Consider the following 12,392-nt stretch of genomic DNA (forward strand, 5'->3'; position numbering starts at 1 on the left):
GAGGTTTCAGTACAACATTGTTATCTCATCTAATAATTAGAAATACAAAAACATGTAAAAAAACCAACTGTTTATTTCGTCATCTAGTAGTCGTAATGTATAAAACGTTAGATCCTCAGCATAGTCATTTGTTAATCAATGCTCAATGAAGTCACACCTTTTTCACTAACATATCGTATCATGAATTTGGTCATGACTAGATGCCATACAAACACTCAGAGCTAAATTACTCGCTGAAAGAATCTAAGTTATGTCCGACTGGCTGGCTGCCGCCTTATTCTTCAGTCAGCTGGAACTCAACTCCCCCCAGTAAGTCCCTGAGTCTCGTTGGGGCGTTGATCTGCCAGCCGTGTGGACGGGCCACACTGGGCCTATTCTCTGACAGGACATGACTCAGCATGAGGGGGGCAGCCCTCACACTCTTTCAGGTTGGGGTTTTCCGCTGCGGAGGGGTTTTGGACACACACACAGCGAGTGCGGCCGGAGCCGGGAGAGAAGAGCATCCTGGGAACTCCAACCCAGTCTCTGTGCACTCCACCACTGAAGAAACACACACCAGAAATTTGTGACGTTAGAATTATAAGGTTTTATCTAAATTTGTCAAAATTGAGTTTTTTTACATAATCTGATCGATTAGGTGTTTATTAATGCCTGTGTGGTGTTATTTTAAAAATGTTGACATTTTTGAGTTAGTAATTAATAAAATACAAAGGTTCCATCTCACAAAACATAATGGAATGTAAAAACGTTGATGCTCAATATCTCTGAACTACCCTAAATGGAGATAGAACCTTGTAATACTAAGCTCATGAATTGTCATTTCAGCTACCTTTTTAGTCGTTTTTTAACAATATATTTATTGATTTTCAGTTAGCAAACCGCATCAAATTGTACAGTGTATAACAATATAAGACATAGCAAAAATGTGTCACCCTATCCTCCCTCCCACCACCCCACGCCTAACTGTTGAGTACAAACTCAAAACAGAAACACAAACTACAGAAACACAAACTAGTTCCACAAACAAGGGGTTAAACTCGTTTGCAAACTATGCGGTAAAAATGTGGAACGCCCTTCCTATAATCTTAAAGGAGTGCAAAACACTGCCCACCTTCAAAACCACTCTCAAAACATTTACAGGAGGCTGCAATCCGTAACCCTCCGGACCCTCTAAATCAAAAATCAGATTAAAAGACCCGAACTACCCACTGTACATACTTTGTGTTTTGTCCCCCGCCCCCACCTGTGGTGTATGTCCCCACCTGTCCTACCCGCTGTACATACCTTATGTTTTGTTGTATTGTTCTTCCCATGATGGATGTATGTTTATCTTGTAGATAGTACTAGTTATTTGTCTGTATTATCTTGTAGATAGTACTAGTTATTTTTGTCTGTCTTACATGTAACGATGAATTGAGAATCAAGGACCCCAATTGAAATAAGCCAGTGGCTTTCTTGGGTTTTTATCCTGTTAGTTGACCTTGTATGTAATATGTACTTTCATGTACCTACTTCTGCAAATCTTCTAATAAAGTCTTCAATCAATCAATCAATCAATTCTACCCAGAACTTTACCAGAAACGATAAGCTGGCGCCCCCTAGTGTATGATATTGTTCAATAAGGAAATATGGCAGTAGGTATTAGTTGCCTCGATTTCAATGTGTGACTACATGTGTGACTACATGCATAAGGTTTATCCTTAACAGACGGGTTCAGTCAGTACCTCTTAGTGGAGCACCACACCCTCCCCCCCCGGGCTGCGCTCCACTCTGAGTTGCAGGCAGGGAGGTACTGGTTCTCAGCCTGGGCCAGGGCCTTGAGTCTCTGTCCCTCTGCCAGCGAGGCTTCCACCTGCCTCAGGGCCTCTGTGGCCTGGCCGTTAGCACGGTAGAACTGCCCGACCAGCCGTCCTGAAACACAGAGTTGACAGACATTTGAGGAAATACTGCATAAAATGCTCTTATGAAACATGTTCATGTCCACCATAATATATGGCTGTAGTTCTATAGGCCTACTGCTGTGCGATGCCAACCATTGGGGGCGGCTGTGTCTCAGGAGGTAGAGTCGCCGTCTAATGATCGCAAGGTCGGCGGTTCGAGCCCCGGCTGGCCACATGTCGAAGTGTCCTTGGGCAAGACACTGAACCCCAAATTGCTCCCAGTGAGTGGGCCGGCGCCTTGCATGGTAGCTTGCCGCCATTGGTGTGTGAATGTGTGTGTGAATGGGTGAATGAGAGGCCGTTGTAAAGCGCTTTGGAGCAGCAACAAAGGCGCTATATAAGTGCAGTCCATTTACCATAATATATGGCTGTAGTTCTATTGGCCTACTGTGCAATGCCAACCATTATCATCAACACGTTCATTGTATCAGCCTGACATGTGACTTCATGACACCTACCCACAGGTGTGTAGTCCTTCTGGTAGAAGGCCAGCCAGTCGTACAGAGCCACCACCTGAGAGGGGGACAGACGGGACACGTCATCTGTCAGCCCGGGGTCTGTGAAATCCCCCGTGACAAAGGCCAGCGACGCATCTCTACCTGCAGGGAGATGTCCAAAGTCCAAAGTCATCAGAAGAGCTTGATATGTCTAAATAAAACATAAGGGGCCGGTTTCACAGACAAGGCTTAAGCCTAGTCCTGGACTAAATCACACTTTCAATGTAAAATCTCCATTGAAGATGCTTTTTAGTCCTGGATTAGGCTTAAGCCTTGTCTGTGAAACTGGCCCAAGGTGTATGGAAGTCGAATCTTATCGAGTCTCTCGCTGTGTCTCTAATCTATGTTGCTGTTTGCCATCAATCACAAAGTCATATCAAGTATCCATCTCCATGGCATAGTTGTAAAATCTAGCCTAATGTTCTCAAAAGATCGGTATATTTTAAAGATACAGAGTTGCGTCTACAATGCCAGACGTGGTTACTATAGTATACAGTGGAAAGGTTAAAAACATGGCATTTAGCCTATGTAGGGCTTAACCTGGCCATTCATCTAACCTAGGGCTTAACCTGGTCATTCATCTAACCTAGGGCTTAACCTGTCCATTCATCTAACCTAGGGCTTAACCTGGTCATTCATCTAACCTAGGGCTTAACCTGGCCATTCATCTAACCTAGGGCTTAACCTGGTCATTCATCTAACCTAGGGCTTAACCTGGTCATTCATCTAACCTAGGGCTTAACCTGGCCATTCATCTAACCTAGGGCTTAACCTGGTCATTCATCTAACCTAGGGCTTAACCTGGCCATTCATCTAACCTAGGGCTTAACCTGGTCATTCATCTAACCTAGGGCTTAACCTGTCCATTCATCTAACCTAGGGCTTAACCTGGTCATTCATCTAACCTAGGGCTTAACCTGGTCATTCATCTAAGGCTTTGAGATGATCTGACTGACAGACAGACAGACAGACAGACAGACAGACAGACACCACTACTATGGAAAAATAAAATCACCTGCAAAGAAATGATAGCCACCACCAGGTCCGTAGTGATTCCGACCCTTTTCCACATTATAAACCTGTCCTAGTATGGCCAGGTAGATGTCTGTGCTGTCCTCTCCGGTGTGCAGAGACAGCTCCTGTCTGCTGAGGAGCCTGGGCGCAGGTGGACCTGGAGGAGGCGGTGATTGGTCGTTACCGGTGATTGATGTGATTGTGGCCCAATCGCGGGGCAGTATCAGAATTGCCACTAATACGGAGATAAACGCAATAACATATCCCAACATTATGCCTAGACATAGACTACATCCAGTTTAGCCTTCGCGGAGGTTCCTAATGTCGTGCGAGTGACATGTCCTCCCGTTTAGGAGCATTATTATATAATAACAGAAGAAAGCGGAGCTCATTTTTTCCCGGTGTCATCTCAGCGCATGCGCGTCGGGTCCCTGACAGTTTCCCTGTTGACAGTGATGACGTAGCAAGCTTGTCTCGTGCCAGCAAAATAATACAACACTTAAAAAAAAACACATAGAGGTATATTTTTATGTTGAAATGTAACAATATATATATTGTCATAGAAATGCCACAAAAGAAAGTGCATTTGATATTGTAGTAGCATGTTATTTTTGTAGAATTAATTATTCCTAGCGTCCACATTCTGTCACGTGACCTAACACTATCAGCACGTGACCGTACGTCAATGCGGTAGTGAATGCTTACTGGTGGAGACAGAGAGTTAAGGGGCGTGGCTTACTGGTGGAGACAGAGAGTTAAGGGGCGTGGCTTACTGGTGGAGACAGTGAGTTAAGGGGCGTGGCTTACTGGTGGAGACAGTGAGTTAAGGGGCGTGGCTTACTGGTGGAGACAGTGATGACGTAGCAAGCTTGTCTCGCGCAGGGCACGTAACCGTACGTCAATGCGGTAGTGAACGTCAAACGGAACGGACAGAAAAGAACCAACAGGGCTGTGTTGAGGGATCCTCAAGCCCGTCTAACACCCAACCTGACTCCTACCTACCGGGAGAACGGGAACCCTGTGAATAACGTTTAACAGAATATTAACTAACCTAGGGTTAGGGTTAGGGTACAGGTAAGGCCGGTTAGTACCTCTCATTCCTTCCGCTGGACCGAGCCCTCCTACCGGGGAGTGTGTGAACCCTGTGAATAACAGTTTTTGTAACCGAGGCATGTGGACAGATCAAGGCGTCGATCTGTAACCGAGGCGTCTGGTTGATTAGATCCACTCAAGGCAGCATTTGTTGACCGATCATGGGGAACGCAGAGAGCGGAGGAGGAGGAGGAGGAGGAGGAGGTGGGGGGAGCGGCGAGGAGGAGGAGGGGGAGACGGAGAGGTCTGCCCCGGGGGGGGGGTGCGGAGGGGAGGAGGGCAGCCCGGCCTCTGCGGCCACGTACATCGGCGTGGGAAGTGGTGGTGGAGGGTCCGGATCGGGAGGGAGAAGCTCCGGTACTAACCCTCTGGTGCCCGGGGGCTGCGGCCCCCCCACCCCGGGGGTCCTGCTGGAGCAGGTGAAGCTGCGGGAGGCGGCGGCCCGCATCAGTGACTCCGGGGCGGCCCTGCCAGAGACGGTGCTGGCCGGGAACGAGGGCGTGCTGGTCCGCTGGCTGGAGGACCGCCTGGGCCGGGGGGAGGAGGCCGTCAACATGGAGCAGTTCTGCGAGATGCTGGAGGGCCGGGACGCCCCCCGGGACGAGTGCGAAGAGGTACGATTATATACATATCGTGAGCTTAGAATTCTAAGGTTCTATCTCCGTTTTTGTCAAAATTGAGTTTTTTTACATAATCTGATCTATTAGGTGTTTATTGATGCCTGTGTGGTGTTTAAGGATTATTAAAATGTTGACATTTTTGAGTTAGTAATTAATAAAATACAAAGGTTCCATCTCACAAAACATAATGGAATGTAAAACTTTGACGCTCAATATCTCTGAACTGCCCTAAACGGAGATAGAACCTTCTCATTCTAAACGGAGATAGAACCTTCTCATTCTAAACGGAGATAGAACCTTATCATTCTAAACGGAGATAGAACCTTATCATTCTAAACGGAGATAGAACCTTATCATTCTAAGATCACGATGTGCCTTCAAGTCATCTTGCAAAACAAGTTGTCAGCCCCGGTCCTCTGTAGACCAGTAGATTGGTATTTTTAGTGGATCGGAATGTCAACAGATATTGTGTAAGCACTCTTGCTTACCCCCCAGTGAAACACCAGCCAGCCAGGCATTGGAATAGCAGAATGACCCAGAGTGATTGGGTTTAATCTAATCTTATTGCATGATGATGAGACTCTGTTTGACTACAGTGGTGATCGATGCAGTTCATTCTTGTAGGTGTTTATATTAGCTGCTCCCTGATCAGATTGAAAGTAGAGATGTTCTGCTGTCAGTTGCATAACTAACTAACCCCCTTGTGCTTGTTAGTCATACTATCAGGTCTTGGGTCTTTTCCATTACTAAACAGCATGTCGCTTTAGTGTTTTTTCATGTGAAGTCACGCGTAGATAAACAGGTCCTCTGTAATGAATGACCACGTTTAGCTGGCCTTTATCTCTGGACAGAGGTGTCAGGACATTGTGTGCACACAGGCCTGCGGTAAAGTGGAGTTATAGAGCTGTTGAATGGGACCCGAACTCACAGTGGGATCCACAATAAGCGTTACCTGTCAAATGTGTCCGCCTCATGTGAAAAGAACAGGTTAGGCCTAGGGCAGAACAAAAAAAACAACTGAAAACAAATGCTGATGATTCTCCAGCACATGCAGATATATTTGAAATCATTGTATTGATTCTACACCTGTTATTTTTGGTCAGGTAAATCCAGGCAAAGGTGTTGATGACAGTATACACTGTATACATATTATACCCCATCACCCAAGTCTCTAGGCTTTTGGGTAGCCACTAGCCAGTGGACTATAAGCAAATATATATGTTACGGTACATGTGGGAATATGGTACAAAAAACTAGTGTTAGGGTTAGGTGCTAGGGTGCTACGGTTAAGGTTAGGGTTGGGGTTAGGGGTAGGGTTAGGGATAGGGATAGGATTAGGGTTAGGGTTAGACATGCCAGCATGTACCAAGTCGACGTAGCACCTAACCCTAACCCTAACCCTAGTTTTCCCACATGTACCGTATTCCCACATGTACCGTAACATATACGTATTTTATGTTATCAACCAAGTCTCTAGGTTTTTGGGGTATCCAGTGGACTATAAGCAAATATATCTATTTTAAATGTTCTCTTCTGTGCCCTCTCCCAGGCCTTTGGGCAGTTTGATGCAGAAGGAGATGGCGTCGTGGACGTGGAGAACATGTTGAACGCTCTGAAGAACTCCAACGGGGCCAATCTACAAGGAGAGCTGAGTCATGTGATCAGACAGCTCCAAGCATGCACCCTTACCCCAGGTAGGACAAACACATCCGTTGTTGACTGTTCTATTGTGGTTGCGATGCCTGAGATGGCCCTGTTGTTTAGTGCTGTGAGGTTGGGTGTGGGGAGTCCAGTTATCCTGGCAGCAGTGTTGGTGATGCGTGTGAGTTTTGCCCGGTTGATGACTGTGAGCATGTTGAAGAAGCAGGAGGAACAGTACATGAGGATGGGCTGGATAATGCTGAAGAAACCATTTACAGGGGGACTCATCGTTAGTTGGGAGGTGTATTGTATTCCAACGCGTGATGGTTCCAACATTTTCTTCCCCCCCTCATCTCGTTTCAGGATTTGTTGACATATTCTCCAAGTCCAAAGACCGGTTAGGGGCGCACGCCTCAAAGATCCTGAAATTTCTACATAGGAACCGTATCCCAAGCAGTGCCATCCCTTTCCCTGTCTTAGAGGGCTACAACAGCATCTGCACCATGAGGTCCACTGTTGTACAGGACTTCCTGGAGTTCCTCCTCCAGAAGGAGAAAGGTAAACACAGAAACGAAGCTGGCTTTGACCATCATCATATTATAATACGTGGCGGCTGTGGCGCAGGAGGTAGAGTCGCCCTCTAATGATCACAAGGTTGGCAGATCAGCGGTTCGAGCCCCGGGTGGCCACATGTCGAAGTGTTCTTGGGCAAGACACTGAACCCCAAAATTGCTCCCAGTGAGCGGGCCGGCGCCTTGCATGGTAGCTTGCCGCCATTGGTGTGTGAATGTGTGTGTGAATGGGGGAATGAGAGGCCGTTGTAAAGCGCTTTGGAGCAGCTTTGGAGCAGCAAAAAAGGCGCTATATAAGTGCAGTCCATTTACCATAATATCATATAATAATTCACATTTTGTGTTTTGCCGCTCTGGCGAATTCATTCGGCCTCATTCCGACTTCTTCTCCTCAGACTTGGACATCCAGTACAGGGCAGAGTTGACCTGCGACCCCGAGGTGGACAAAGTGAAGGTGGTCACCCAGTGCTACAGCTTCATAGAAGCTTCATCCAACGCCGTCGACATCCACAAGATGTCCAACGGAGAGACTGTGTCTTTCTGGCAGTCGGACGGAAGCGCCCGCTCTCATTGGATAAGGCTGAAGATGAAGCCTGACGTGGTGCTGAGGCGCCTGGCCATCGCCGTGGCGTCTAACGACCACAGCTACATGCCCCAGCTGGTGTCCGTGGCCGTGGGGAAGAACCGGCGCTCCCTGCAGGAGATCAGGGACGTACGCATCCCCAGCAACGTCACCGGCTACGTGGCCCTCCTGGAGAACGCCAACATCACACACCCCTGTAAGTCACTGTCTGCCTGGACCTCACTGTCCACTACACCATGGGCCCGGGTGCATAAAGATAGAGCCAGTCTTAGACTTAGCTCTCACTTTAAGTCAGTCTTGCTGACGTATGAGTGACTAAAGTAAGACTGACTTAGATAGCCTGTCACGCAATGCATTCTAGGTAAAATAAGACACTTGACAGGAGAAAAAACAACTAGTGAAGTAGTTTATCGCACTGAAGTTACAGTGTTAGCTAGCTACTAGCCCCATAACTGATGCCTAGCTTGAGCTATGGGGCTAGCTAGCTACTTGACAAACAAAACCAAACTGCTCCATAAACCATGGGGTTGCCAGCTACGAGTAACGTTAATCGTAGCTAAATCATACGCAATGTGCAGGCTATTCAGTCGTTTTGCATTAAAACACTTTTTCAACTGACTCGTTCCCATAGCAACACAGCTCTTAAGTCAAGCTTAGCCAACTTAGATAACTTTCTAACCTAAAAATAAGTCAGTCTTAATTTTTATGCAACAGTCTTATTTGGGGTTTCACCATTCATCATTTGGGTTTCTTAGTCTAAGAAAAAATCTGCTAAGCCTGGCTGCTTGGCGCTAATAATATTAGCATAGGATATTCACCCTCAGTAACGGTACCGCGTTCATAAGTTCTGACCACAATACTATCGCTATGGGAACAAGTTGAAAGTCCGCTGATGGTCAGGCAGTATATCCTTATGGGGACTTTTAAAACATTTTCTGTTCAAAATATCCCAAATAATGTGAAATACACTTTCCGGCGGCGCCTTGCATGGCAGCTTGCCGCCATTGGTGTGTGAATATGTGCGTGAATGGGTGAATGAGAGGCCGTTGTAAAGTGCTTTGGAGCAGCTTTGGAGCAGCAAAAAAGGAAACATATAAATGCAGTCCATTTACCATTATGTATGATAGAAAGGTTCTACGCATCGTTAGCGTGCTAATCCTGTTGGTTTCCTCTAGACATCCAGATCAACATTAAACGGTGCCTGAGTGACGGCTGTGACACGCGGATCCACGGGCTGAAGACCCTGGGCTACCAGATCACCAAGAGCAAAGAGGTGTCTGTGTCCGACGCCTCGGCCATCTGGTACCTCTCCCTCCTCACCTCCCTGGTCACCGCCTCCATGGAGACCAACCCGGTCCTGGCCCAGACCGTCCTGCAGAGCACACAGTGGGTCCAGTTTCATCTCACATGCATGAAGATGGATGGATGGATAGATAGATAGATATGTAGATAGATAGATGTGTAGATAGATAGTTTGTTAGCCACACGACCAAAGCCGGTGTAATTTGTTCTCAGTACAGCACACAAATGACAAAAACGACGAAGTGCACAATAGACAACATCAGACAACAAATAGACAACAACAGACACTCTATGTATCTATGCATACATCTAGTATACATGTCGGTCATGTCAGTGATGTGAAGGAATCTTATGTCATGCTTATGATGGGGTCTTATGTCGTTGTTTTTGAAACTGTCATGTTCCTCTTTCGTCTCTGTAATCGAGTGTTTTGGACTTGTTAGTTTTAGCAATGAGCATAATATCTGGTTGTCTCTGTAGGAAAGCCTTACAGCACATGCCACCACTGTCCTTAACGCCTTCGTCCACTGAGTTCCCAAAGTTCTTCTCCATGAACATCCTGGCGGAAGTGGATGGGTTCCTCCTCAGGATAGCAGAGTAAGGACAACCTGCAGCCATATCATCCTTACACCTCAACACGAGCACACGCACACACTCACACTCACACTCACACTCACACACACACACACACACACACACACACACACACACACACACACCGCCAACATAACATAACGTACACAATATCGGTCCCACTTTCTCAATGTCTCTCTCCTTCATTCAATATTTCACCCATGTCTCTCTCTCTCCTGCCCTGCTCTAGCTGCTGTGTGACCCCTGATGCTGAGCTGACCCTGCTGGCCTTTGCCCTGGCCAGGGGCAGTGTGGCCAAAGTGCTCCAGTCCTTGTCAGGCATCAGCGAGCACCTGGAGTCTGAGTACCGAGCCTCCTCCCTCATCTCCGCCATGTCCTCTGTCAGACTCCGCCTGCTGTACCGGAACGGTACCTCAACCCTCTACCCTCTCTGTCTTTAACACTAGAACAGCCTCAACCCTCTACCCTCTCTGTCTTTAACACTAGAACAGCCCTGCCTTGTTTACCTACTATAAGAGCCGTCTCGGGGGTCAAATGACCATAGACTTTACATTGGTAAGCTGCAATTTACTCACAACGACCGCTAGTTGGCCGTCTTGTAAATTAGCCTGCCTCCTACACAGACAAACGGCAAAATACTTCATACTAGCTTATCCTGATGTGATTTTGAAAATGTAAGGATACTGGGTGGTAGAACGCACATATCTAGGAAAAGTCATGAAAGGAGGGTCCCGAAATGTTATCGAGTGCAAAGATATAAAAAAAATGTCTACTCACTGGCTGTTCTAGTGTTAAGAAAAGCATGCACAGCATAAAACACATCCATGGTTGGTTGTTGGTTGACTTCCTCCTGAAGTGTTTCTGAAGTGTGTTGTTGTTGTTGTTGTTGTTGTTGTTGTTGTTGCTGTGCCGCGGCCCAGGGAAGCCCCTCCAGCTGCAGCTGCAGGCCTGTGATGTGAAGGGCAAGGAGGAGAAGTCTGGACCAGAGAACATGCTGACAGAACCGGCCACGGGCGACGGTACCGCCACAACCCCTCTCTCTCTGTCTAACCCTACTGGGAACACACCTGTTTTAAAACGCTTTTTGATCCAAAGTGTAGTTTTTATAATGTCTGTGTTAGTCTCTGGACCTCAGTACCACAGTAGTGATTCTGCTTCGGTAAGAACACCCACCGTTGCTATTTGTCTGAGTACAGATCAAATGATGATTCTTAATTACATTTTATTTCTCTGTAGGATTTCTCACGGAAAGTGGCAAGAAGAACGCCAGCGTGATTCTGTCCACAGAGGACCAGAGCAACTTCCAGGTCACGCAGATGAAGATCAAAGTGAGCCTCCGTCTCTTCATCTCTGTTCTGTGTCCCTTCCACCTGCACCATTCTTTACTGAGAGTCCTGGATTCTTCACAATGGTGAATTTTCTCCTCTGAGTCATTTCCCTTGTTTGTTTTGACTCCCTGCACCTCTCTGTGTGCTGTATCAGGTACGTAAAGGAGCCATCGGAGCAAAGTGTGGTCTGGTGTTTGCCTACAATGAAGGAGACACCTTCGATGCAGAGAAGCACTTCAAGAGGTTTAAAAAATACGACTCGTGGGACTTCAAGGACTACAAGGAATTTGTACAAGACAAGTAAGGACTTTCCCTGAGCGATAGGGTCGCAAAATTGCCGTAAGTTTGGGAAACCTTCCGATAATGTCCAAAGATTCCGTATTGAAACCCATATGGAAACTTTGGAAATGATCGGAAAGTTTCCCAAACTTGTGGGAATTTGCCACTTTACCATAATGCACTTGTACTTTGACATTCGTCTTGTTTGTGTTCTGTCTGTTCATTCTAACTCCATGTCAGTGTCTTCATGTCAGTGTCTTCATGTCAGTGTCTTCATGTCAGTGTCTTCATGTCAGTGTCTTCATGTCAGTGTTTTCATGTCAGTGTTTTCATGTCAGTGTTTTCATTAGTGTAGACAGAACAGTACAGACAGTTCTCCATGTTGCTGTGTCTTGAATAATCTCTGTCAGTGTGGAATGACGTCCATGTGAATGAGTGACACCGTGTTTGGGGCGGCTATTGGGGCGGCTGTGTCTCAGGAGGTAGAACCGCCGTCTAATGATCGCAAGGTTGGCAGATCGGCGGTTCGAGCCCCGGCTGGCCGCATGTGGAAGTGTCCTTGGGCAAGACACTGAACCCCAAATTGCTCACAGTGAGCGGGCCGGCGCCTTGCATGGTAGCTTGCCGCCATCGGTGTGTGAATGTGTGTGTGAACGTGTGAATGAGAGGCTGTTGTAAAGCGCTTTGGAATAAGGCGCTATATAAGTCAGTCTATTTATCCATGGACCATTCATCATGTGACTGCAGTGTGAGGATGGCGACGCAGGTGGAGGACGAGCCCATCGGCTGGTTTGAGCTGGAGGACGACTGGAACGACGTGGAGATCAAACTGCAGCAGTGTCGCGTTGCCAAGGTACCTGCTACTATCCCTCCTGTGTGGCGGCTCGCACTCGTTTTTTTCCCATTTTGTCACATCTGAAGTTTCTCTCT

At 47.0% G+C, this 12,392-nt stretch overlaps 2 protein-coding genes across 2 annotated transcripts in view; one reads left to right on the plus strand and one right to left on the minus strand.

The window, feature by feature from the left end:
- Positions 1–112: 112 nt before the first annotated feature.
- Positions 113–3,847, minus strand: cyb5d2 (cytochrome b5 domain containing 2). Its single transcript, XM_080549821.1, has 4 exons — positions 3,453–3,847; positions 2,399–2,539; positions 1,725–1,911; positions 113–540 (listed from the first exon to the last, which is right to left on the minus strand). The coding sequence occupies exons 1-4, from the start codon at positions 3,721–3,723 to the stop codon at positions 372–374; spliced, it is 768 nt and encodes a 255-aa protein (XP_080405947.1). The 5' UTR covers positions 3,724–3,847; the 3' UTR covers positions 113–371.
- An 857-nt stretch (positions 3,848–4,704) lies between these two features.
- Positions 4,705–12,392, plus strand: part of zzef1 (zinc finger, ZZ-type with EF hand domain 1) — a gene marked incomplete at both ends in the record, with an annotated part of 57,761 nt that continues 50,073 nt past the window's right edge. The window contains 11 exons of the mRNA XM_080549458.1: positions 4,705–5,157; positions 6,713–6,857; positions 7,168–7,362; positions 7,772–8,155; positions 9,135–9,345; positions 9,742–9,858; positions 10,085–10,263; positions 10,776–10,874; positions 11,092–11,183; positions 11,338–11,483; positions 12,210–12,315. Of these exons, the coding sequence (XP_080405584.1) occupies positions 4,705–5,157; positions 6,713–6,857; positions 7,168–7,362; positions 7,772–8,155; positions 9,135–9,345; positions 9,742–9,858; positions 10,085–10,263; positions 10,776–10,874; positions 11,092–11,183; positions 11,338–11,483; positions 12,210–12,315 (2,127 nt within the window). The remainder of the gene's footprint in view (positions 5,158–6,712; positions 6,858–7,167; positions 7,363–7,771; positions 8,156–9,134; positions 9,346–9,741; positions 9,859–10,084; positions 10,264–10,775; positions 10,875–11,091; positions 11,184–11,337; positions 11,484–12,209; positions 12,316–12,392) is intronic.

The sequence above is a fragment of the Nansenia antarctica genome (assembly GCF_963989245.1).
Source record: "Nansenia antarctica genome assembly, chromosome: 20".
NCBI classification, from domain to species: domain Eukaryota; kingdom Metazoa; phylum Chordata; class Actinopteri; order Argentiniformes; family Microstomatidae; genus Nansenia; species Nansenia antarctica.